Raw genomic sequence first — 25,487 nt, 5'->3', positions numbered from 1 at the left:
CATAAAATATGAAGAACTCTAGTCTATACTGTTTGACAATACATGCCATCTATCCATTTGTCTGAAAAAAATCATTAGTTGTTCTGAAAATGAGCTGTCTTTTTATGGTCTGACAAAGAAAATGAGATAATTACATTGAATGAGATGAGGCATCAATTCTTTCAGAGACAATCTAGGAAATGCTGGTATATACTAAATGAATTTCTATGCCAGATTAGCTATAAAGATAGTGTTCACCTTTAAAAGTATAAAATCTACCTTATTTTTCACAGGTTCTGTCTTTGCTGGCGTGACTGAAATAATCCTCACTGGATTTTCATCATTTTCACTGACCCCAGTTTCTGATATATCTGAACTCTGTTCCCTGTTAGAGGAATTAAGAACAATCATGTATGCAACTATTTTTTAATTCTTAACAACGCAGACAGGCAGGAGCGCAGACTAAAGTCGAAAAAAATCACTTGCCTTCACTTTTATATTCCCCTTATCAGAATGTTTCCCATACAGGCAAGTATTAACTTTCATTCAAGTGTGATGTCACCAGTTTGGAAGATAGGAACAAATATATTAATCAGAACCAGGAACTTGCACACCGCTGTTCCAGGAGGGGAGATTTTTCACAAAACATACTGTAGTAAGAATATTCAGAGTCATTACTGTGTGTACCCCAGGACCACCCAAGCTTTGCCCTAGCTGAGGGACACATTCCAAATTGATATAGAAGTGGTACTACACTTCAATTTTATGAAACAACTGAACCTTTGGTTGTACTCGGCTTTCTTTCTTTAACCATTTAGCCTATCAAGTTCATCAGCTATGAAACAAGCTAAACTCAACCTTAAAATTTCAAAGTGCAAGCTCTCTCTCTCTCGGGCAGATTTTTAAAAATCAATGGAAGTTAGGCACTTCACTACCTTTCAAAATCTGGCCCTATATACTTTAGAAAATAAAGCATTTTCCTGTCACATATTATAAGCAACATTTATTTATATCATTTTGTTTTAGCCTTCTATTAAACTACATATCGACTTAAATGTGCTTACTCAGCAAAACTCTTTGTTTTAACTGGGACACTACAGTTATTAAAAGGTGAAGAGAAATTATATTTATTGTTTATTAAGCTACGTGATTAATCTTAATTCTTTCATATTAGAAACATGTGGGTTGTAGAATCTAATTACACAACAATGTTCTTGTTAGTGGTTTATTAATATATTTTCAGATGGAAAAATATTAAAAACAAGTAGCTAGAGTGTTCAATCACATGACATCAAAATACATTTGCAATCCATCTGGATCTAAATTGTCTTTATTATAGCTAATGCGCACAGTGTACACAAGAAAGAAAATTCTCTTAGTTTAGTGAGATTGATAAGTGTTGTCTCGAGGTGCTCAGATTCCATGGTCATGTACATGGTACAAGATCAATTATATAGAGATGCATCTGTGGTTTAATTGACTGAAAACAGGGCAGAGAGTTAGATTTAGATTCTATTCCTGTCTACGTCACTGACTTGCTGTATGATACTGCGCAGTTCACAATCTCTCAATGTGTCAATTATCCTGGCTATTTTAAAAAAAAGGATCACAAGGGTGCCCATAAAGAACCCTGGGTTATAGGAATAAAAAAATGCGAAGTATCATTTCCTGATTGTTCAAATTCAGCACAGTACAATGGCATACAAACAAAACACTTATTTCCCAAACACAGGAGTATATAGTGTTAAATGAAGTAAATAGCTGCAAACAAACAAACAAACATCATGTACCTTGATCTGTTTCCTGCAGGAGAGCTCAGCTCTGAGTTTACACTAATATTGCTTCCAGTCTCTGATCCTGTGCTTCTAATATAAGGTCTCCTTCCAGTTGCAGATAATGGTTTGTTTACTGCACCTAATACACCAGTTGGTTTTGGCTAAAACGCACAGAGATTTAGTCAAGCTTTTATTAAAGGTATACAAACAAGAATTTTAAAAACACACCAACAATTTTTTAAAATATTTTCTATGGTATAGTGAGGATTAACTTTACAACTATTATACTAAATAATCCCTTCCACTTGCAGCCATAATTCCCATCATAACTAGCAACATGCAATAAAAGGAAAGACCTCCCACAAATGCCTAACACAACAGCTGTCGTCAATTGCTACGTTCCATTCCGCTTGATTTTATAAAAAAAAATATTATTCAGGGAACTTTGCATATCAGGCATGCAAATGGCCATAGGCTGCTAATATCATACTGGGGGGCCCCAAAAAACCTTATGAAGGTGGCAGCATTCTGCTATAACTACACAAACAAAGCAGAAGAAACTCGCAATCTGTAGAAGACAAGTTGTGGGCAAATAAATACAAACTTTCCCAGCAGAAGGGTAGGATTAGGTTCATGGTCCAAGAAAATGGGAAATCTGAACACTCCTAATTCAGCGTAAGGAAAGCTAATGTAAAATATCAATTGCTCTATATCATGTCTTTTGGGGACTTCTGGTGCATGGTTGGTATTTTTGGTTTCGATGGGCCTGATGGTAATCTATTTGTTCAGGGTGCCTAAATAGGAAAAGGAGGTGGACCATATACTCTGTGGGAAGCTAGGGCATTTTCTTTATAGCATGGTTGGCATAAAGCTGCTTCTCCAGTGAGTTTTCAGGTTTCCTTCTAGACCACGTTAAATAAAAATATTCTCTCCATACTGCTCTGGAGTTGAGGGTTAATTTTACAGGAAACCAAGCAGGAAAACCATGTCACAGATGCTGGGCAGCCATCTGACCAGCAGAATTTTAGCCTCTAGTGGCAGGGAGGCAACTAAACTATTAGGAGGCAACCAGGGCAAAGCTGAAAGACAGGATGTTTATTTTTATACTGAGTGCACACAGGGCCAGTGGCTGAGACAGCGGCATGATAACATGCTAATGTCCTGCATAAAAATAGTTTGTTACACTAAGCACATGGACCGGTAGTTACACTGCCCTGGAACAAATAGTGCACTAAGTTTACTTGAAAGTTAGAGTTGTGTGTTTTATCATAAAAATAATATACCATTTATCTATCTGAAATTTGAACTGAGAGAAAGTGAAATAAACTTGAACATTAAAATGTTAGGGCACTGAATAAATGTTAATTTTTTCAGAGGTTTGGTAAAATAGTAATAGTTAAATAACTTAAGCAACAGAAAATAAACCAGGCCTGCTACTGTATTTAGAGCTGCATTAGTGAGAAAAATATGTCCCCTATTTAGCAAGAGTTGCTAGCTACAATGCTGTTTCCAGAAGATTCAATTAGATGAATGACTACTATCAAAGAATTGAAGGGCTCAGTTTATTAGGGTTACCATATTTTGTGCCTCCAAATGGAGGACACTCCACAGGGCCCCGGCCCCGCCCCCAGCCCCGCCCACGCCCCAACTCCGCCCCCTCCCCTGCTTCCCGCGAACATTTGATTCGCGGGAAGCCTGAAGCAGGTAAAGGGGAGTGTGGGGGGAGGAGGCGCGGCCCAGGCTGGCTCCCCGGCAGCTCCAGCCTGGGTCGGCTCGGGCCCTGGGGTGCCGGCCCCGGCCGACCACCCCTGGCCCACCCAGCACTGCCGGCCCCCGGTGGCCCGGCCCTGCAACCCCGGTTCCCGGCCCCGGACCCCCAGCTCCCGGCCCCGCGCTGCGTCCCTGGCCCCTGGCCCGGCACTGCGTCCCTGGACCCCGGCCCGGCACCGCACGCCCGGCACCGCGACCCCGCACCGCCGACCCCAGCCAAAGAGGCCCCAGCCGAGCCCTCCCTCCCTCCCGATTTTCCCGGACATGCCCGGCTTTTGGGGATTTCCCCCCCGGACGGGGATTTGAGCCCCCAAAAGCCGGACATGTCCGGGAAAATCCGGACGTATGGTAACCCTAAGTTTATACAACCAGTGAAAATTTGTTTCAAATATTAACATTTCAATAATCAAATTTGAAAACTATTTAAGTTATAAATGTAGGCAGTGTTTCATAACTATCATGTACACAAATACTATAAAACCATTGTTTTGGACTCTAAACAAAATTTAAGGTAAATTATGTAGTACTCTATAGCTACATGGAAGAAAGTATGTAAAGTAGCAAATGCAAATGAAGTTTAAATGAGAAATGTGTGAACTATGCTGTTCTCAAGATCTTTGCATTTTACAAGGTCACAAAATCAAGGCCTCCAAAACTAGTAAATGCCAGAATTAAGCATTTTCAACCTTGCTTCTGCACCCTTGTGTGTACAAATTATGAGGCAACTTGCAATTATATGATAAATTACTATTTTTCCTCCCACAGATTTTTGTCAGTGCAAGGATGGACAATGCAAAGATAGCAAGCAAGCCCTGTTCCCTGCTCCCCTCTGAAAATAGTGTCAAATTAAAGGCATTTGTTGAGCCTTCTAGCAATTTACAATTCTTGCACCTATGTATAACTATTAAAATTGCAAACTTGGTAATACACTTTTTGAACTGCTATAGTGATTTCTCTGAAAATGAAAAACTAGAATGCCTATTAATCGCTATATATCATGTGCAATCAAAAGTTATTACAATAAATTAACATACAGTACCTTTCCCGTTAAAAGAAGAACCCTTGTCTCTTCTGTAATATAATTCCTGTCATTACAGAAGTCCTGCGTGAAAAAAGGATAGTAATTAAATCTGCATTTGTCTTCTCTATTTTAATGTTTTATTTTTATGTCAGTGTGAATGATTTATTTTGTCACGTAAACTGCTGTCATCAAACAGTCTTGAGGCCTTTCCAATTTTCAGAAACTATACTTAAGATTTTATATAGCTTCCTAGTGACAGATTTAATCTAATAAAGCACAAAAAAATTGTATTCAGAACTGCACAGTTTGTATTCAGCAGTCACGCACTTCAATTCCAGATTCCCAATTTTTTGTATTAACTTGAAGGTAAGCAAAAGTGATTTCCCTGTTGTATATGTTGTGTGTAGCATTATTATTTGTTTCGGAAGACCAAAGAGAAGTGTTTTTTATAAACTGAAAGTTGTAATCTTATTTCATTTTGATTGTGAATATATAGGTATCAACCTAGTCAATCATAATGCAAATCTATCTATCTACATCAGAGGTGGGCAAACTACAGCCCGCGGGACCATCCTGCCCAGTCCCTGAGCGCCTGGCCCGGGATGCTAGCCCCAGCTCCTCCCCCTCAGCCTCAGCTCGCTCCGCCGCTGGTGCAATCATAGAATATCAGAGTTGGAAGGGACCTCAGGAGGTCATCTAGTCCAACCCCCTGCTCAAAGCAGGACCAATCCCCAACTAAATCATCCAGTGCTCTGGGCAGCAGGGCTGTGAGCTCCTGGGGCAGCGCAACTGCAGAGCCCGGCCTGACCGGTCTCCGTGCTGCGTGGCGACGGTGTGGCTGGCTCCAGCCGGGCTGCGCGGTTGTAGCACCGCCAGCCACTGGTGCTCCAGGCAGCGCGGTAAGGGGACACAGAGCAAGGGGGGGTTGGATAGAGGGCAGAGGAGTTCGGGGTAGTGGTCAGGGGGTGTGGATAGGGGTTGGGTGGAACAGGGGGTTGAATGGGGGCAGGGGTACATCAGGAATGAGAGGAGGGGTTGGATGGGGCAGCAGGGGTGGTCAGGGGACAGGGAGCGGGGGTGTGTGGATGGGGCAGGGGTCCCGGGGAGGGGGGCCATCAGGGAACGGGGGGTTGGATGGGGCAGGAGTCCTGGGAGGGGGGACAGATAGGAGGCGGGGGCCGGGCCACAATCCCCTCCCCTAACCGGCCCTCCATACAATTTACAAAACCCGATGCGGCCCTCAGGCCCAAAAGTTTGCCCACCCTTGATCTACATGCTCACTTGGCCTGTATCACTATAGTATTTGATACTCCATAATGATGCAAGTAAACTACCAAGTTACATCATTTAACTTTTGAAATATCAGGCTCTGGAAGGGGTGTCTGTTTATGATATTGGAAATTTTAAGATGTATTCTCTTGCACAACCAGAAATTAAAATCTATCCTGTAGAATTAATTTTACTCTACTTCAGCAATTTATGTCCTGATTATGATAGTGTGATACAGGGTTCTACTGGTGACAATGAGGTTGCCCAAGGAAATCTTAAATCCCAAGAGGCTAAAGATTATATTAAAAGGATTTTTTTTAAATGCACTATAGCAAACAATTATCAGAATTAAATATATGTAGGATGTTTTAAAATGTAATCACTGATCTATCAGTTTTCTCTCTATACTTTTTTGCCAGCTTTGTATTCCATTTCTTTCTCTTTGTGTTTTGGATTTTTCATTTCTCCCTCCTGGCAGGTGCACAACTCCTTAATACAATGTCCTGTCAATGTCAGTTAAACATCAGTATTTTAAATAACTATCACCTGGTAACGAACAACTTTAGCTGCAACTGCTCAAGATGGACAGATGGCTTAGCATACAATTTGTGCTATATAAGCAGATACTTTTTATAACAAATACAAGCTTTCCTCCCAAATCTGTATTTTAAATTATGATATAGCCTGGAAAGTTAAGTCACAAAGTATTTCTATTACTCTTCCCAGAAAATGAATTAACGAAATTACCTTTTCAGGTTGCGTAAAAAATTTGGTTGGCAATACGGGGTCCTTTGGTGAATCTGCATTACATAAAGCACTCTTGCTGTTGATTACACACAGTGCTACATCACATACTGTATAGAGTTTCTGAGGGGAAAAAAAGGGAAACAGTGTTTTAGATATTATTTATAATTTTCGTAAGAGTAGCAAGAATGTACTCTTAAAATGTATAATCAATGAGCAAAAATAATTCTGTATCAGCTATTAAGAACATATTTTACTCTTAAAGAATTAACAGCATGCTTTGCTCCTCATCACACCTTGCCCCTCTCTGTAGTTCCCAGTTTATTTTCTATAAAATACTTCTGAATGAATAATGAAAAATATCTTAGACATATAAAGCACATCTGATGGCTATTGCTCATTCAAACACACCAATCAGTTTCTTACTCCAACAGTAGACATTCATAGTAGTTATACATGTTAAATTATTTCCACAGAGAAGAAACTGTCTAACATCTACATGCAACTAAAAGTTCAGGGCTGTAGTGAAACAATTAACACTGAATAGGAGACAATATTTAACAAATGCAATTTATTCAACTTAGCTTACTGCTGTGCACTGCTAAAATCAACAATTTTTTTTTAAACCTGGAGATAAGTAACATATGTACATTGCTTACAACTAACGTTCTCTCTAGAGGACAATAAACATTTCTGGTTTTGCGCTTTCTAACATCTTGTGTGTCGTCTTGTACATCTGATGGTGAAACCTTTCTGCTCTCAACCACCACTCCTCAAGTGAATCATATTTCTTACTTCATTGGCCTTAGGCTCATCAGGAGACTGAGCATCCCGGGTAAGCTTGATGTTTTCTGCCATCTTTTTCATGAAGGCATGGCTGTTGTTCTCATTCTTTGTCATTAAAACTTCAAGCATGAACCACAGGCACCTAATGAAACACAAGTAACTAAATACCATGTTTGATATTGTGATCTCCATATGTGGAGCAGGAATAGCAACATCTTTAAAACGTTCTTCTATTAGATCTTGTAGAGCACAGGGGTATTTCAGTATAGTTTCAAGTAAACTTGACATTTAAAAATCTGTAAATGGCATATATGTTTTAAATTCCGTGTGTGGTTCATGCTTGAATTTATAGGTCTTTTAATACCACCAACCCAGTTTAGAACACACACATATATATTTACAGATCTTAAAATGTCAAGTTAACTTGAAACTACACAGAAATACCTGTACCACAAAATTAACTAACTATTCTGGATTGACTTTAATGGGCTTTGGATCAAGCCCTGCGTGAACTCTAGATTAAAGAAGCATGAAAAATGAATTTTATGGTAACTGTTTGTGTGGAAAAGACTCAATCAAGGCCTATATAAAAAGTCCAACTCATTCACTTTCTCCTTAATTAGTTCACTTCCATGAACTAACTTCACAAAATAAAAAAATATCAGAGAAAATGAAGGGAAGAAAGAAGATGGATTACTGACAATTTCTCCTTGTTGTATATATCCTTTTATCACTATCATGCAAAAGAAAGGATATTTAACAGAGAGCTGATGTAACAAGCAAACCAGGGGCACTGGAACTACCAGTGCTGGGGGTCTGGAAGTAGTAATAGCAAAAAAAATACATGGTTTTCATCATATTCAGGGTTTACAGTTCTATTCAATGGTTTTTAGCACTCTGACTCTAAAAATTGTTCCATCACCCCTGAAGAAGCTCCCAATAATGGAGACAGATGTCTCACATTTTGGTTGAATCTAGCTGCCTGTTCCATCGTATCACAAACATAGGCAATATTCCTCCTAGGTGACAGAGAGACACTCTCCCACAAAGTACCTTTCGGCAAAGTGCACTGATCTGATAGCCAAGAAGCTTTTCACAAGCCTTATTATTGAACAATAATTCTTACTCCTACACTAGAAGGCAGGCAAGCATCAATGCCTCCCTCAGCAATTTAAAAGTAAGTTAACTGAGGGGCTGCACAAGGTAACATCCGGAAGGGATGAAAATAGAACCTAGGTTTATAATATGGTAGACCCAAGTCTCAGCCACATTGCCTTTCAGAATAAACAAGCCAAATTAGAGTGCTTGCCTATCCAGCTGGTAACCTCTGCATTAGCCACTATCCAACACTCCTCTCCCACAGCCATGACTAGAACCCAGAATATATATTTTTAAAAAGTTACAATAGGAATAATTACTCCATCCAGGATAGATTAGGCATTTTAGAACTCACTACTCAAAGAATTAAATTTAAGTGTAAGAGAAATAAAACTTATGAAATGCATAGACCAGTCAAAACACTAAAATAACACTTTGAAAGAATAAAATTACAGAGAATAGATGTGCATTGCATTGCAGGAAGTACCAAAAAGTACCAACAACAACAATACAAGTATGTGTTGGGAGTTGAGTGTGAAAGAGACAGAGGGTGTGTGTGAGACATGCGCACACAGAGAGAGAGAGAGAGAGAGAGAGAGAGAGCGCGCGCGTGCACGAGACAGACAGTGTGTGCGCTAGCTGCTGGGGAAAGCCATGAGCTGTCTCTTTAAGACACTTACTAAAAGCTCTCCTGCTCTGTCCTGAACCCTGTTGTCTCCCCTCCCCTGCTCTGTGGAGATGGGGTACATGGGCAGAGAGAGAGAGAGAGAGAGAGAGAGCACGAGCGTGCTAGCTGCTGGGGAAATCTCAGAAACAGTGCACTGTCTCTTTAAGAAAGGCACTTAGACACTCGCCATTCAGACCTCCAAAGCTCTGAGACCTCCTGAGCCAGGCTGTCCCCTCTACCCTGCTCTGCAGAGATGGGGTAGAGGAGCAGGGGGACACTCTGACATCAGCTCCCTCCCTTGCCAGCCCCCACTACCCTCCCCACAGCCAGCAGGAGGTTCCTGGGAGCAGCTGTAGCACAGAGAAACATGGCGGGAAGGGCACCTGACCACATGCTGCCGGCTGTGCGCATGGGCACTTAAATTTCTCCTGCATGGCCGCCCAAGCACACAGCTTACAAGGAACACAGATCCCGGCCTTTCCCCATTTCCCCAGGGCTGCTATCTGGAGTCTCCTTGGTCCCTCCCACTGCCTGGAGCCTCCTTCCTGCCCCTCTGCTATCCCAGCCCCCAAAGGGACATCGCATTGCTAACTGGATCATAGTTCAATAGCTTCACCTCCTGGCTCCGAGCTCAAAAGTACTCTCACACGCACCCTGATTTGCTGCCCAGATCCCAGCCCATTCCTCTTCCCCCCTTTCCCATCTCTGCTACTTGGCTCAATTGGGGGCACGGAGAAACGTTTGGGGGTGGAGAGTTAGCGGTAACAGCAGGTTGCTCAGGCCAGCTCTGTATGTCCCGTTTTCAGTGTAGGGAAATAAGTTCATTCTACTCTCCAGGTAGGGAACTGGCGGGCGATTGGGGAATTTAGGGGGCGATCGAGGGGTTAGGGAAGGACAGCTGGGTGCGGGTCTGGACCTTGATTATACCTTGACCAAATACGGACTTTGACAAAAAATAATTGACTACCCCTCGTCTAAGACCATCAGCAGGACAGCAGTCCCAAAGGCAGCATCTGCCTGAGATGCCTGCACTAAGGCACAGTGCTTTGAATAAGTATGGCTGTAAGCACATGTGGCAGCTTTGCAGTTTTCTGTAACAGGTACATCTTTCAATAGGGCCACAGAGGTAGACTGAGATCTTGTGGAATGGGATATACCTCTAAGACAATGCTCAACATCAGCAGCTTTGTAGCAGGAGAGAATACAACCCGAAATCCATTTGGAGAGTCTTTGGGTGGACACCAGAACCCCTTTATCTCTGTCTGCGAAAGAAAGAGAATCTGGGAGACACCCTAAAATTCTGACCAACTCCCAGGCTAACCATCTCCTAACATCCAAGATATGAGGAGCAGCTTCCTACCTAGACAGATGGTTTAAGCTGTAGGACTGGCAGATGAAGTATCTAATTGATAGGAAAATCTGAGGTCAACTTTGGTAAAAATTGGGGATGTGGTCAGAGAGAGACCTTTATCTTTAAAAAAAAACCTGAGTAGGATCAGCCTTCAAAGCTCCTAGCTCAAAGATTCTTTAAGTGGAGATGACAGTCACCAAGAATGCCATTGTCAGGCATAACTGTGAAACTGAGCACCTGACCAACAGCTCAAAGGGAGGTGTCCTCAGACAGTTGAGGCCAAATTCAAATCCCATGCTGGGGTGGGTTCCCTGACAGGCAGAAAAAGGTTAGATAATCCTTTGATGAACCTAGAAGTCGTAGGATGAGCTAATACCAAGAACCCTTCCACAGGGGAATGGAACATCATGACAGCTGTCAGGTGAACTTTAGTAGAGTTCAGAGAGGTCTGAGCGGTGTCAGAGGATAGGTATACAACAGGAAGTGACAACCTAGATAACCTCTCAAACAAGCTTTATGCTTCTTGTTGGCGGCGGTGGCAAGAAGATTTATTTCTGAGAAGCCCCTGGTGTGAAATATCTGAGTATAGTTGTCGAGTTCCCTCTCATGATCCCGACAGAAGTGTCTGCTCAGATCATGAAGAGATGAAACTTTATCTCCCTATTCTTCCTAGACCTACTCTCGAACATTGAGCCTATCTTGCATATAGATGGAATGTGAGTATTCTCTAAGCAGTGATACAGTGAGAGTGGCTGTCACTAACTGGGAAAGACTCCAATCAAGTGAGGCAACGTTTACACTCTCAGAATTTAAGCAGGTCCCAAGGAAGAAAATGTACCTTCAAAGGGAAGGAGATAGCCTGGGTGGTGATGAGGAGAAGAAAAGAAGAGAGTAGGAGTTTCGGGGGGGGGGGGGGGGGGGAGAAACGAGACAACTAAAAAAACAAAACAAAACCTAGTTGCTAACCTAATTAACTAACTAAAACTAAGAAAGAGTAAGCTAGCTAAAGAACCAGGCAACACTAGCCACTCTCTCTCAGGCTGAAGTGGTTGAGAAGGAACTGAGGGTGATTTGTCTGCCACAGTTCTATATGCCCTCGGTACAGGTATATAGCTAGGATGCATGTGCAGACCGAATGGGCACTGGTACCAAAAGTGTCCAATCAAAGGCATGTGGGGCACATTCCCTCCTTAAGTGGAGTACCCATAGGTACTCAAAGAAGAATGGAGTTTTTCTTTTTTTGGAGTGGTCAATTTTTTTGTTCAGCTACTCTGTGATGAACTGTGTGGGAAGAGAATTCATGTAAGAGTGCTCTAAGAGGGAGTCCTAGAAAAGCTTTGTGCACAAATTAATACTCCCTTGGAGGAGTACTTTTAAACAGCCAATAATTAAAATCTTCACTATTATTCAGGATCTGTGGTGAGAAAGTACATTCCAGAAAATGGGAGTGCTTTCAGCTGCTGCCAGAGGCAGGCAAGTCTTGGATAAAAAGCAGAGCTTGTGGTAGAACAGTCTTCAGCTACCTCTGTTTTCTGCACAGAGTCAGGCAACTCAGAAGTCAGGTTTAGACTGAGGCACCCTACACATGTCTAGGTGAAAGATGCAAAAAAGACTGAAGAGGAAATGGGTGGATTGGGCTATTTATACTAGTAATTTATTGCTTATTATTTCTATAGCACCACATAGTTATACCATGCTTTACAGTAGAAGGTCAGTGCCAGAAAGATAACAGGCCTTTGTCCTAAAGGTCTTAAAGTCTCAAGGCACAAAATGAAAACCCAAGGAAAAAGCAAAACGTACCCACAGGGGTGCGGGGAGCAGCCATTAGAGCTGGAATACTTAATGGAATACATGTGTTTTGAAAAGTTCCTTGAAGAGAGACAGAGGAAGCATGGTGTATTTCAAAAGAAATAGAAAGGCTATTTCAGGTATATGGCATGATGCAGAAGGTACAGAGTAGGAACCAGTGAAGATGATAAATGAGGTCATGATGTATAACAAATTATTCTAACAATACTAAGATGCAGTCAGCCTGCCTTACTTAAGTACAGCAGGAATCTCAGGGCAATGGGTGATCGTAGGATGCTAGTAAGTTACACAGACACACACAACTGTGTAAGTGAAGGATGAAGTAGCATCAATCTCCCAGTGTCATTATTTTTCTCAATTTAAGTGTCAGACACCTAGTAAAATTAATAATAATTTTGTATGTACAATTTAAATAATTTTTGAAATACCAATTTTAAGTGTTTTCATGCACATTACATAGTAACTCTAATGGTGTCAACTTTTCTGGGAATACTACAAATACTCCTAGGAAACAGAATACTGTGAAATAGAACTGAGAATCAGAACAAACAATGTCCTATTACAAAATATTCAGTTTCTACAAAGCAGAGTTCTTCAAGCAGCATAAAAAGTTATCTACAGTCTGTAACACCGTGCACGGAAGATGGCTGTCCTTGTATCATTTTCCAGGGATTAAATATGCCTGAGTGAGTGGATCTAAAATGATCAATTTCATTTAAAAAACCTAAAACATTTATTAAATTATTATACTTGTGAAGAAACGTCTTTTGCTATTTCAGCTTTCAGAACACAGTGCTGAACAGAAAGCTGTTGCTTTCGTTCCAAGATCAGTTATTTGCTTCTAAGAAAACAGATCTATAGAATGCCTTTATTGATAGTTCTCCTTCATAATAAGAGTGATGGCTTCATCTTCACATTTTCAAACACAGAAAAATTATTCTAGTCTCAATTATTCTGGACTGACTTGATACTTACTCTTTGATATCACGAAGCTGATCAACATCCTGAGGTTTTGTGAAATCTGGATCGTGCGCCAGTAAATGAATCATATATGGTACCACATATTCAGGCAGCAGAGATAACAGCTTTTCTGGAATAATAAACATATAAGCAACTTAAATATACATGCAGAGAGAATAAGAACCCCAGAATTTCAGTTAATTTGTTTTTACATGAATATGCAATGCTAAGTTTTGATACATCCACATATTAGCTTGCAAGTTTTAATGCATCAAGAATACTGTAAAGCTGTTTCATCTTATTACAAAAAGAAAAACCAAACAAGTCAGAACTTGACAGTTTTATTTTTGTAGAAGAAAAAAACTGATTTGAACAGCTATCTTAACTAAAAAGGTAACAACTTGTATTCAAAAATATAATTATTGGTAGAGTACAGAAAAATACTTTATAAAGAGGATAAGGGAACTGCTAGACAAAATAAGTTAATTAAATTTGTTGCACTAGCTCCATAAGAACCAGAAAAAAATCACCATGAAAACATACTTTTGTGCAAAATGCTAGACAAGATCATTTACTTAATTTTTTAAAAGCTTCTCATAAAGTTTAGTCTTCAAAGTTTACACTCTGAATACATTTTAACACAGTACTCACCATTAGCCATAGGGTTCTGCTTAATATACTCTCTTCGTATACTGATATTTTTGAGCAAACACTGTCTGGCATGTGCTCTTCTCTCTTTCACAGGGTCTTTGGCACACAAGGCAAAGATTGCCATGTATTCCAATGGGAGCAGTAACTTCACAAGTGCCTTGTGCAACTTCTGAGCAAATATCTGTCTCACTTGATAACACTCATCCTGTAGTAGCAAAAACACAAAACAGTGCAACTACAAAAATCTTAGTCCCTTAAACGTAACAGAAAAATCTAAAACTCGGTAGTTAGGGGACATACTTTAAAAAGATGACTAGACATAATGTGATATTTGAAGTGTTCAGAACTTTTTTTTTTTTTTTTTTTAAAGCTGCACTGCAGAAAGGGAAACATCAAATATTAGCATCAACAAGAGCTCTGTGGTGAGGATGCAATATAGTCTTGTTAACCATCACTTCATAATTCAAGAGCAGTTACTTACATTAATGACAAGTGCACAGAGCTGGAACTGCTCTGGGGTAATTATTTCATGGTAACAAGGTTCCTGTGCAAGCTTCATTATGGCACTACCAGCAGCCAGTCGGAGACGAGACATATCTGATTTACTACAAAAACATAAAAGAAAAATCATTATACTCAAATTTTTTATGTATTTTTTCTCCTTCTTTTACAAAACCACTCAATTAAAAAATTGTGAATAAGAACCTCTGTAAACCAGCTGTCAGCAATATGGTTTTAGGCTCTTAATCTAAACTAACCTCGTTAGGAAGAAATCATATGAAGATGACTCTTTTCTCCTTAAAATATTATTTCAGTTTGATAAGAAGTTCAAAGAATCAATTAGTTTAAGTTTTTGATTTTCATGGCATCATCTGCTATACTGACTCCAAAAGGCTGACACTGCAGGTTTAATTTTTATATTATTTTTTCCACTGTGTAATATCTAGTATTTCAAGCTTATTGTTGGTATTTTCCAGGGTTTGTTTTTTAGTTACTTGTTTGCTGTAACTTGCCAGAAGATTATATGCTCGTAAGTAAAATACTCCTCTTTTCATCCTAGAACAATATTAGTTGATTGTAGAGTTTAACAGTTCTTTCTCACACCTGCTGACAACTTTCACTTCCTTCAATTTTTTCTTCCCTTGAATCAGAAGAGGGAGCTCTCAACAGAAAGTGGAGACTTGGACTACCATAAAAGGGAAGGAGTTCCCAACAAAATTATCTGGTCATTGGCACACTGATTGATGGGCTCAGTAAAAAACAAAGAGGTTAGTCTGGACTGGTGGCTCTGAATCCCAGAACCAAATGATCAGATAAAGTTTTTCTATAACATCCAACTTTTTCTCACCTAACATTAAATTCTACATTAAAAAGTTATAAATGTCTAGGCATACAATGTTCCAAATGTTCAAACTGTAAGTCTTTGGTTTCCACTTCAGTTCTGTAAAAGACTTGGGACTGCAATGATCCAGGGCAAACCTATCACTCCTGACAATGACTTAGGTCTGATCTTGCAAAAAAAAACAAAAAAAAAACCACCAACCAAACAAAAATCATGAAGGTGGATTCCAATCTACTGAAGTCAATGGGGGTCTGTCAAAGTGGATTTCCTGGCAAGATGGGGCCTTCTGTAACAGAAACCTCTAGCAACAGTAAAAAGTACACATATGGCTATCCTCAAGGCTGGAGGAAAGATACCACATTTGTAGTTTGTTACTTAGATTTCCAAATTTATGAATTTAAATGGTTTTATCCCATCTAGACTTTTATATAGGGGCACGTAATCATGGTATCAGAGAGCCCTTCGAAATTACCATGTACATAGAAATGTATATTTAGGCTTTGAAGTTAACTGAGGGGGTGGAACTAGCATTTTGTTGCTGTTGTCTGTCTGAATATATCTTTCTGCAAGGCTGGCTTAACGGAGAAGTAACCATCATAATTAAGATAGAACCCATGCACTGACACCATTTCCTATCTCTGCTAATGACTAGCTGAATAAACAAGGCACCAGACAAAACATCTATAAAACAGGAATCCTATCTCACAAGTATGTTGTCAGGATTAATTAATATTTGCAAAGGTCTCTGAGATCCTTTGAAGAAAGGCTTTATAGAAGTGCAGAGTATTCTTTAATCAATGTTTCTTCACAACCAAAAGGGCTATTTTTTTTTAAATGAGAGTTTAGTTACTACAAAAAAACAAAATTACAAAAAAATATTCTGGAAGAGTGGAATCTGTAATATTTTTGTTCCAGTGATTTCCTTCCCTTTCCTCCGTTTCTCCATTTATGGTCTATTTGATTGGAGGTATGAAGTGATCCCATCCTTGGGAGCTCCAACAGAAGCTGCCAGGGTCTTAAACATATTAAAGCTCATCAATCAATCCTAATAATGGAAAGATGTTCCCAGAGGTCTTTTCTAATAAGCATCAAGATGTCTACAGGGTTCCGATTAGATTGCTATTAAATTTAGATTAGGGGTAGCAACACACATACTTTTTATATATATGCCATTCAGCAACTATAATCATACTCCCTAACCAGCTGTTTTACATTGCCCCATTATCCTGTTCTCTGCACACCTTGTAAAATCCTGCCAAAAATCCTTCCTCAGCTATTGAAAAAACCCTAAATTCATAATATTCACTGAAATTCTACAACAAAATAGATGGAAGAGTCTGAAAAAGAAAAAAACATAATTTGACCTGATTCTCTTCTGTTCTGTTAAGTCTCCTTCACTGACCAACATAGCTGATAATAACCGGAGTGTTGAATTTGCAGATTTAGACTGGTTGTTTTTCATACCCAAGAGCCAGCGTACCAAAAGTTTAATTGCTTGCACCTATTAAAGATGAACACATGAAAACAAATTGGTAATTTTAATAGCAACTAAGGTAAATAAAACACCAAAATCTACTGTAATCAAATTATAATCTGTATAGGCTACTGCTCAATAAAATGCAGACTTTAAAAAGGAAAAAAATGAAGTAGTAAACTTTTTATTCATCTGGAAAAGTGGATGTAGTTCCTTGCTTGAAAAAGGGTTTTAGAAGCAGGTATTTAAGCAAAGAATGGATAAACGCATGGCATATTGGGATGGGGATGCAGCATGGAAGAAAAAATGAACTGAGAGAAGAATACAGAAGGAAGACAGACAAGGAGATTGGGATAAAGCAAAGAGACTTTGAAGTGGAATAGTAAGAAAGGAGAGATGTTCTGTAGACATTGGGAGAAATTTCCAAAGCCTTAGAGGTGAAGATGAACTTGATACAGAAGTTGAGTGGAAATAAATGAAGAGGTGCAAAATGGTTTCTGGATGGTTCTACTGAACATTTTATAATAGCAGCAAAAAAGACAATCCTATCAAAGAGTAGAAAAAATCAGAGGAATATAGATTATATTTTACTGCATGAAAATGGAAAATATCATAGACATAGAGGTGGGGTTAGATGTAGGGACTCTTCCTATACCTCATAAAAAAGTCTACCAATAAAAAAAGTTGCTACCCATTAACCAGACATTCACCTCTGAAATGGTCATAATTAAAACTACGATTCTGTCAGAGAGGTCATGACCTTCGGGACTTCTTCCACAATGGCAGGGCTCGAGCAGCTGCCAGGCCTGGGGCCGCCGGAGCAGTGGTCAGTCCCAGGGTTGAAGCAGCAGCCTGGGTTGGAGCAGCAGCAGTCAGCCCCTGCCACAGGAGCAGCTGCCAGAGGTCAGCTCCAGGCAGCGCTCCCCAACTGTTAGTCTCTCTCCTCCTCCCAGGTATTTTTAGTAAAAGTCGACTCTTCATGCGCTTCCGTGCATTTTTTATTACCCACAACATGTCCCTGACTTCTATTAAAAATACCAGTGACAGAATCTTAACCTTAGTTATAATTAGGTTCACACTAAATATCCTGTAAAGATGGGTGAAAGGAGTTCATCACACTCTGTTGTTATTTCAGCTTGGTCTGCCTATAGATTCAGTAATATGACAGTGCATCAGTTTACAGGATACCTTTATAACCAGAAGAACTAGTAATTTGAATCTCTGCATAAAACAAAGTAAAGCTTAATATTCAGAATACTGAATACCCAGAAGATAGGACAGAACACCTCACTGCACAATTTCCACTGACATTGCAACAGTGTGTATTTCTATGGCCACATAAGCTACAATACTATAAGCAGTGACAAAGTTTTAGTTTTAAGAAGCGTTGTTCTAGCCATGTCGGTCCCAGGGTATTAGAGTGACTAGGTGGGTGAGGAAATCTTTTTTTATTGGCCCAACTTCTGTTGGTGAGAGAGACAAGCTTTCGATCTACAAAGCTCTTCTTCTGGTTTGTGAAAGGTACTCAGAGTGTCATAGCTAAATACAAGATAAAACAGATAATTTAGCCTAAATAGCTAGCACATATTCCAAGGCAGCAGTTCTCAACCAGGGGTACATGAGCCAGTTTCAGGGGGCCACAGGGCTCCACAGCTGAAGCTTGGCCCCCTGAGCCCTGGTGCCCCCATTGGGCTGAAAGTGGGAGTGGAGCAACGGGGAGCCCCAAACCCCAGCGTTCCCCCCTAGGGCTAAAGCCCTGAGTCCCAGCTGAAGCCGGAGCCTCAGTGCTCCCTGCTGGTTGAAGCCCAAATACCCAAGCCCCAGAGCAACCTGAGGGGCTGAAGCCTGGAGCCCCACGTCCCAGCGCTCCCTGCAGGGCTGAAGCCCAGAGCCCCAAGACCCAGCGCTCCCTATGGGGCTGAAGCCAGCACCCCAAGTCCTGGCGCCCCCGAAGGACTGAAACTAGGAGCAGAGCCGTAGACAGCCCAGAACCCCAGCGCTCCCCCCAGGACTAATGCCATGAGTCCCGGCACCCCTTGTGAGGCTGAAACTGGAACCGTGGGGCTGAAGCCCAGAGCACTGGTACTCCCTGCGGGCTTGAAACCAGGAGCAGAGCCACGGGGAACCCCAAGCCCCAGCACTCCCCCCAGGGCTAAAGCTTTGAGCCCCAGTGCACCCTGCAGGGCTGAAGCCTGGTGTACCAAGACCCACCTCCCCGCCTCCTTCCTCCCCCCCCCCCCCCCCCCCCCCCGGTAGCTGAAGCTGGATCACCAAGCTCCCCCTCACCCCAGCGGCTGAAGCCCCAAGCCCCATCTGGTGGCTAAAGTTCAGAGCCCCAAGGCCACCCCCTTTATGCCCTATGACTACAGAGGTGTTAATGGGCCACTTCACTTTGATTGGTCCCTTATAACAGGGGTAGTCAATTATTTTTTGTCAACGTCCAAATTTCTTGGTCAACGTATAATCAAGGCCAAGCTCACCCCCCCAGCTTCCCTCCCCTAACTCCCCAATTGTCTCCCCAAGCTCCCGCCCACCCTGCTCAGTGTTAGGTGACCTTATTTCCTTAAACTGAAACCAGGATGCACGGGGCGGGCCAGAGCCACCTGGCATTGCTATTTGCCCCCTCCAAGTGTTTCTCTTTGTCCCCATTTGAGCCAACTAGTAGAGATGGGACAGGGGGAAGAGGAATGGGTATGGGCTGGGATCTGGGCAGCAAAGTAGTGTGTGAGTGTGTGTGAGTACTTTTGAGCTCAGAGCCAGGAGGTGAAGCTGTTGGACTATGATCCAGCTAGCGGTGCAATGCCCCTTTGGGGGCTGAGATAGCAGAGGGGCAGGAAGGAGGCTCCGGGTAGCAGGAGGGACCAAAAAGAGACTCCAAATAACAGCCCCAGTGAGATGGAGGGAGGCTAGGATGTGGCAGAAGTGGGTGATTGGAAGCGGACTGGGTAGGGAAAGAGGCCGGTTAGAGCAGGGAAGTGGATGGATGAAGGGGCTGGAGAAGCCTCTGGGGACCGCTAGGAGGGAGGGAGGCTCCAGGGACTGCGAGGAAGTAGCATTCCCCCTGGCAGCAGCACTCTCCACGTGTCCCTGTAGCATGGGGGGGGGGAGGGGGAGGAGGGAGGAAGCAGCAGGGCAGCTGTCTAAGCTCTTCCTCCTCCTCCCAACATGAGGCTGTTTCACCTTCCCTGCTGCTGGAGAGCACTGCTGCCAAGGGCAGGTGCTGCCTCCTCGCTTCTGGGCATATCCTTCAGAGGCATCAGGAAAAATTGGGGGAAAGAACGTGACCACACATCACCTCTGCCCCTGCGGTCCAATTTGGCAGTCCGGATTTGGACCACAGTCTGCCTATTGACTATCCCTGCCTTAGAATATGTGCTAACTACTTATGCTAAACTATCTGTTTGACCTTGTATTTAGTTGTGACAAATCATAATACCTTTCCCAGACCTCAAGAAGAGCTCTGTGGAGCTTGAAAGCTTGTCTCTCGCTGACCAACAGAAGTTGGTCCAATAAAAGATATGACCTCCCCCACCTTATCTCTCTCAAATTTTAGTTTAGCAGAAATTAAGCTATTTAATATGTTTTTAGGCTATTCTAAAAGACAACTGTTACCAAAATTAATTGGTAATATTTCTTTTAACGTTCTCTATTGGTAGTGTTTAGAGAGGTCAGTGATACGCTATCAAGTAACTAAACTCTTATTTCAAATATTGTGCACATCTTAATACGAAAAAAATATTCACCTTTGCTAGAACTTCTGGGGAAACCTCTTCATCTGGGGACCACAATTTCCCATTTTTCTCACCTGTTGACTACAGACATTTATACAAGTTTAAAGATGGATTCACAAACAAAAACATGTAAAAAATTAAAACAAAGATTATAATGATTAGATTAACTACCATATGTATCATCTTTTACATATGATATCAACATATTAGACAGTTAGGGTATGACTATGCTGCAAAGAAAAACCCATAGCACCAAGTGTCAGAGCCCAGGTCCATTGACTCGGGCTCATGGGGCTTGAACTGCAGGGCTAAAACATTCCTACTCAGGCTGGAGCCCAGGCTCCAAGACCCTCCCACCTTGCTGGGTTTCGGAGTCCAGGCTCCAGACTGAGTGGGAAAGTCTACATTACTACTTTTAGACCCACAGCCTGAACCCCATGACTCCGAGACTTGGTGCGGCAGGTTTTTTTGGCAGTGTAGACATATCCTTAGCCCTGGTCTACACTACGAGTTTAGGTCAAATTTAGCAATGTTAGATCGATTTAACGCTGCACCCGTCCGCACGACGAAGCCATTTTTGTCGACTTAAAGGGCTCTTAAAATCGATTTCTGTACTCCTTCCCGATGAGGGGATTAGTGCTGAAATCGACCCTGCTGGATCAAATTTGGGGTAGTGTGGATGCAATTCGACAGTATTGGCCTCTGGGTGCTATCCCAGAGTGCTCCACTGTGACCGCTCTGGACAGCACTCTCAACTTAGATGCACTGGCCAGGTAGACAGGAAAAGCCCTGCGAACTTTTGAATTTCATTTCTTGTTTGGCCAGCGTAGCAAGCTGATCAGCACAGGTGACCACGGCATCCCAGAATCATAAAAGAGCTCCAGCATGGACCAAATGGGAGGTACTGCATCTGATTGCTATATGGGGAGACGAATCCATGCTATCTGAACTCCGTTCCAAAAGATGAAATGCCGGAATATTTAAAAAAAATCTCCAAGGGCATGAAGGACAGAGGTTATAACAGGGACCTGCAGTAGTGCTGCATGAAGCCTACCAAAGAACCAGAGAGGCAAAGGGCCGCTCCGGGTCAGAGCCCCAGACATGCCGCTTCTATGATGAGCTGCATGCCATTCTAGAGGGTGCCCCTACAACTGCCTCACCCCTCCCAGGTTACCTTGGCAGTTATCCCTCCATTTGTGTGACGAATTAATAAAGAATGCATGAATTTGAAACAACAATGACTTTATTGCCTCTGCAAGCAGAGATCAAAGGGGGGGAGGAGAGGGCAGCTGGCTTACAGGGAAGTAGAGTGAACCAAGGGGTGGGTTTTCATCAAGGAGAAACAAACAGAACTTTCACACCGTTGCCTGGCCAGTCATGAAACTGGTTTTCAACGTTTCTCTGATGCACAGCGCACCCTGCTGTGCTTTTCTAACCGCCCTGGTGCCTGGCTGTGCATAATCAGCGGCCAGGCGATTTGCCTCAACCTCCCACCCCACCATAAACGTCTCTCCCTTACTTTCACAGATATTGTGGAGCACACAGCAAGCAGTAATAACGATGGGAATATTGGTTTCGCTGAGGTCTAACCGAGTCAGTAACTGCACCAGCGAGCTTTTAAACATCCAAAGGCACATTCTATCACCATTATTCACTTGCTCAGCCTATAGTTGAACTGCTCCTTACTTCTGTCCAGGCTTCATGAGCCATGGGAGCAAGGGGTAGGCTCGGGTAGGTGCGACTGTGTGGTGCTGCCGATTGGAAGAGTAGCCTGAGGCAGAAGCCTCCAGCTGGCATGATATTCCAGGCAGGACTGAATCTCCATTAGACGAAACTTAAAGAAGAGAATGACCTGGAGTCATTCCCATTTTTGTCTAGGCACCTCCAACCGACCTCACCAAGGCCAGCCAGGAGCACCCATGTCTGCCCAAGCGCTCCGACGAACCTAACTGAGGTTGGCCAGGAGCACACACAGGACGACAAAAACAGCTAGCAGTTGTATTGCACCGTGTGCCGTCCACAAGGCAAGGCAAGGGGATGCTGCTGTGTAGCACTGCAGTACCACGTCTGCCAGCAGCACCCAGGAGACATATGGTGACAATGAGCTGAGTGGGCTCCATGCTTGCTGTGGTATATCGTCTGCATGGGTAACCCAGGAAGAAAGGCGAGAAACGATCTTTTGCCGTTGCTTTCACAGAGGGAGGGGGGCCTGATTACATGTACCCAGAACCACCCGCGACAATGTTTTTGCTCCATCAGGCATTGGGAGCTCAACCCAGAATTCCAATGGGCAGCGGAGACTGCGGGAACTGTGGGATAGCTACCACAGTGGAATGCTCCGAAAGTTGATGCTAGCCTCGGTACTGTGGACGCACACTGCCGACTTAAGGCACTTAGTGGGGACACACACAATCAACCATATCAAATTGATTTCTAAAAAAATCGACTTCTATTAAATCGACCTAATTTCGTAGTGTAGACATACCCATAGTGAACATTAAAGGTTCATTGGCCTAATCACAAAAACTTAACAGCTGTATAGCTTACAGAGACTCAATCATAAGAAAAACAGAAAAGTAAGGACTTAAAAAATAAATCTTACCCTATCATTCATGAGGAGATCTTTCACGATGAAATTTGCAACCACAGATTTCATTGGAGAAGCAAACTGGTCTGGAGCTAACATAGAAATGTGGCCCAAAGAGACTAATGGAGTTATAAGTTGCTCTGGAACATCAGCATTCAAACTTCTACTAAGAGGCTGGGAGAAGAAAAATTTCCATTCAAAATGAATTATAAATTGTTGAGTGTGAATGCCTGAACAGCTTAATGAACTAACTTATTTCATTACTGGACTGCTGATTAACTGCACTTGCCTCCCAAATGACATCATTTCATGAAACCAAGACAACTTTTTGTCTATGAAACATTTCCCGCTGTAATTTATAGGATAGTGAAAATAGCTATATTAATTACAGAATTTATAGTGTGTGAAATTATATTAGTGATAAAAGATTACCTTTTTAATTTTTTTTTACTAACTAGGGACCTGAGGGCTTGTATACACAGGGACACTCAGGAAAATTAATCTGAATTAACTCTGAACTGAAAGTGCAGTAGCTAAACCACTGTAAACCCATGTGGACACTCTCTTTCAGAATTAAGATGTCCTTATTTCAATTTATCTTTGGTGAGTTAAGCTAAACCAAATTAAGCACATTTCAATTCTGAATGAGAGTGTCCACATGGGTTTAATGCAGCTTAAATAGTCATTAGTTAATTCAGGTTAACTTTCCTGAGTGTCCCTGTATAGACAAGACCTGATTCTGCATTTCTTGCAACCCAATGGAAGTTTTGTGCGTTACTAGGAATGTCAGATCAGCAATAGAATTTTTCATAGCATCCCAAGTGAAATGGCTCAGTATCATTCTTTTAGGCCCAAATTTTCAAATATTGGTACCTGAAGTTGTGTCTAATTAAGTAGCTTCATCTTCTAGAGGACCTAAGATCTCAAAGTAGTAAATAGGAGCTCAGAACTCCTGTAAATTAGTCCACTTGTTTAGATATTACAGTTCATATAGCATGCTGGACTACACAAGACATAAAATGGTTCCATTCTATTCTAACCTATTCAGTAGAACTACTACTCAGACTTTGAACATATTAGCTATTTTTAGGATGGGTGGCCTTGTGCAGTGGCTAAAGACAAAAAGAAAATCAGATAACTCAGCTACATGGAAATTTAATATTTTAAAATAAATCCAGTTACATTGTGAACAGAAGTAACTAGCCTGACCACAATTAGGTGGAGAGCTTTAGGAGGCAAAGCTAGAAAACATCTGTGAACAGAGCCTTCTATCAAAGCATAAGTGACGTGCATTTCCCTTTCATCATAATAGTTGCCAGAATACTAAGAAGGGATATTTTCTCTGTGTATGCTAGAAGTGTTACTCAGTGTCACTGGGGGTAGGGGAAGAGCATGTATTTGCACTCTCTCCTAAGTTTTACTAGAAACAGCTTAAGCACAGAGTTCCAGCACTAAGGGTTCAATTCAGTCTTCCAGCTCCTGAATTATGCATGGATTCTATGGTAATCAAGATTAAGTTAGTTTTCTTAATTGCAACTCTAAAAGTGAAAAGATGCAAATTATTTTAACAAAATTCAATAAAAACATTATACCAAATTTGGCAAACATACCTCAAAGATCTGTGCAAGTTGCACTTCTTTATTTGAGAATATGGCATGTATACAGTGGACAGCCTGTTTTGCTTGGTGAGGAGTACCTCTCTTTGCTTTCTGATGCAAAATAGGAATTAATGTCCTGCAAAAATTAAACACAATATTTCAAAATAAAATATTTATAATGAACAAAAAATTAATTCCAGTAATATTTGCTGGCTGAACTCTTCACCAATGCAGGTCCCTGATCACAGAATTAAAATCTTCAGCATCAAGCTCTCTTTTGAAAGCTGTTCAGGAAGGATAATGAGACAAATGCATGTAAACAACTGACCCTCATCTAGAAATTGAATCATATGTTAAAAAATGAAAGTCTATTGTAAAGCACAATATACTTCACCAGTAAATAGATTATTTGCCATTCACTTTTCACTAATAAAGTCCATACATTCTCTACAGAAGCAGAGGTAGCAAGAACAGATTGAAGCAGTGTTCACAGAATTGGAACAATGAAGTCTCAGGTTTGTTTTTTTTTCCCTTAAAGTAGGAAAACTGGAAGAATGCTAAAGTATGTTAACAATGTGAACAGAGTATTCCAAGCTGGTGTCTGTCTGAATGACTCCCTCTTAACTAGCTAAGTCTTCCATGGTAGGTTTAATTAAGTGAATAAGGAAACAAGATAGTGCAGGATTCAAATTAATTGTGAACTCGCCGATATAAATGAGGATTACACCAGATTTCCAAGAAGGCGGTATCAGATGGCCGTACTCTCTTGTGATAGTACTGAAATTAGCAGCGGTCTTAGAAAAATCATGTTATTTAAATATTGATATAGCGCCATAACTTCGTATTGTGCTTTACAGAAAATAGAGACCCTATCT

At 41.5% G+C, this 25,487-nt stretch overlaps 1 protein-coding gene across 3 annotated transcripts in view; it reads right to left on the bottom strand.

The window, feature by feature from the left end:
* PDS5A (PDS5 cohesin associated factor A) overlaps positions 1-25,487 on the bottom strand; it is a 174,483-nt gene that overhangs the window by 7,753 nt on the left and 141,243 nt on the right. For all 3 annotated transcript variants that reach the window (XM_034771311.1, XM_034771313.1, XM_034771312.1), the window contains exons 20-31: positions 24,625-24,748; positions 23,030-23,188; positions 20,440-20,508; positions 16,587-16,723; positions 14,362-14,485; positions 13,881-14,085; positions 13,245-13,359; positions 7,354-7,486; positions 6,562-6,681; positions 4,564-4,626; positions 1,770-1,915; positions 259-364 (exon numbers count right to left, since the gene is read on the bottom strand). In XM_034771311.1, the coding sequence (XP_034627202.1) occupies positions 259-364; positions 1,770-1,915; positions 4,564-4,626; positions 6,562-6,681; positions 7,354-7,486; positions 13,245-13,359; positions 13,881-14,085; positions 14,362-14,485; positions 16,587-16,723; positions 20,440-20,508; positions 23,030-23,188; positions 24,625-24,748 (1,501 nt within the window). The remainder of the gene's footprint in view (positions 1-258; positions 365-1,769; positions 1,916-4,563; positions 4,627-6,561; positions 6,682-7,353; positions 7,487-13,244; positions 13,360-13,880; positions 14,086-14,361; positions 14,486-16,586; positions 16,724-20,439; positions 20,509-23,029; positions 23,189-24,624; positions 24,749-25,487) is intronic.

This window comes from Trachemys scripta, chromosome 5, assembly GCF_013100865.1.
Source record: "Trachemys scripta elegans isolate TJP31775 chromosome 5, CAS_Tse_1.0, whole genome shotgun sequence".
NCBI classification, from domain to species: domain Eukaryota; kingdom Metazoa; phylum Chordata; order Testudines; family Emydidae; genus Trachemys; species Trachemys scripta.
This window is presented reverse-complemented; position numbering and strand designations above follow the sequence as displayed.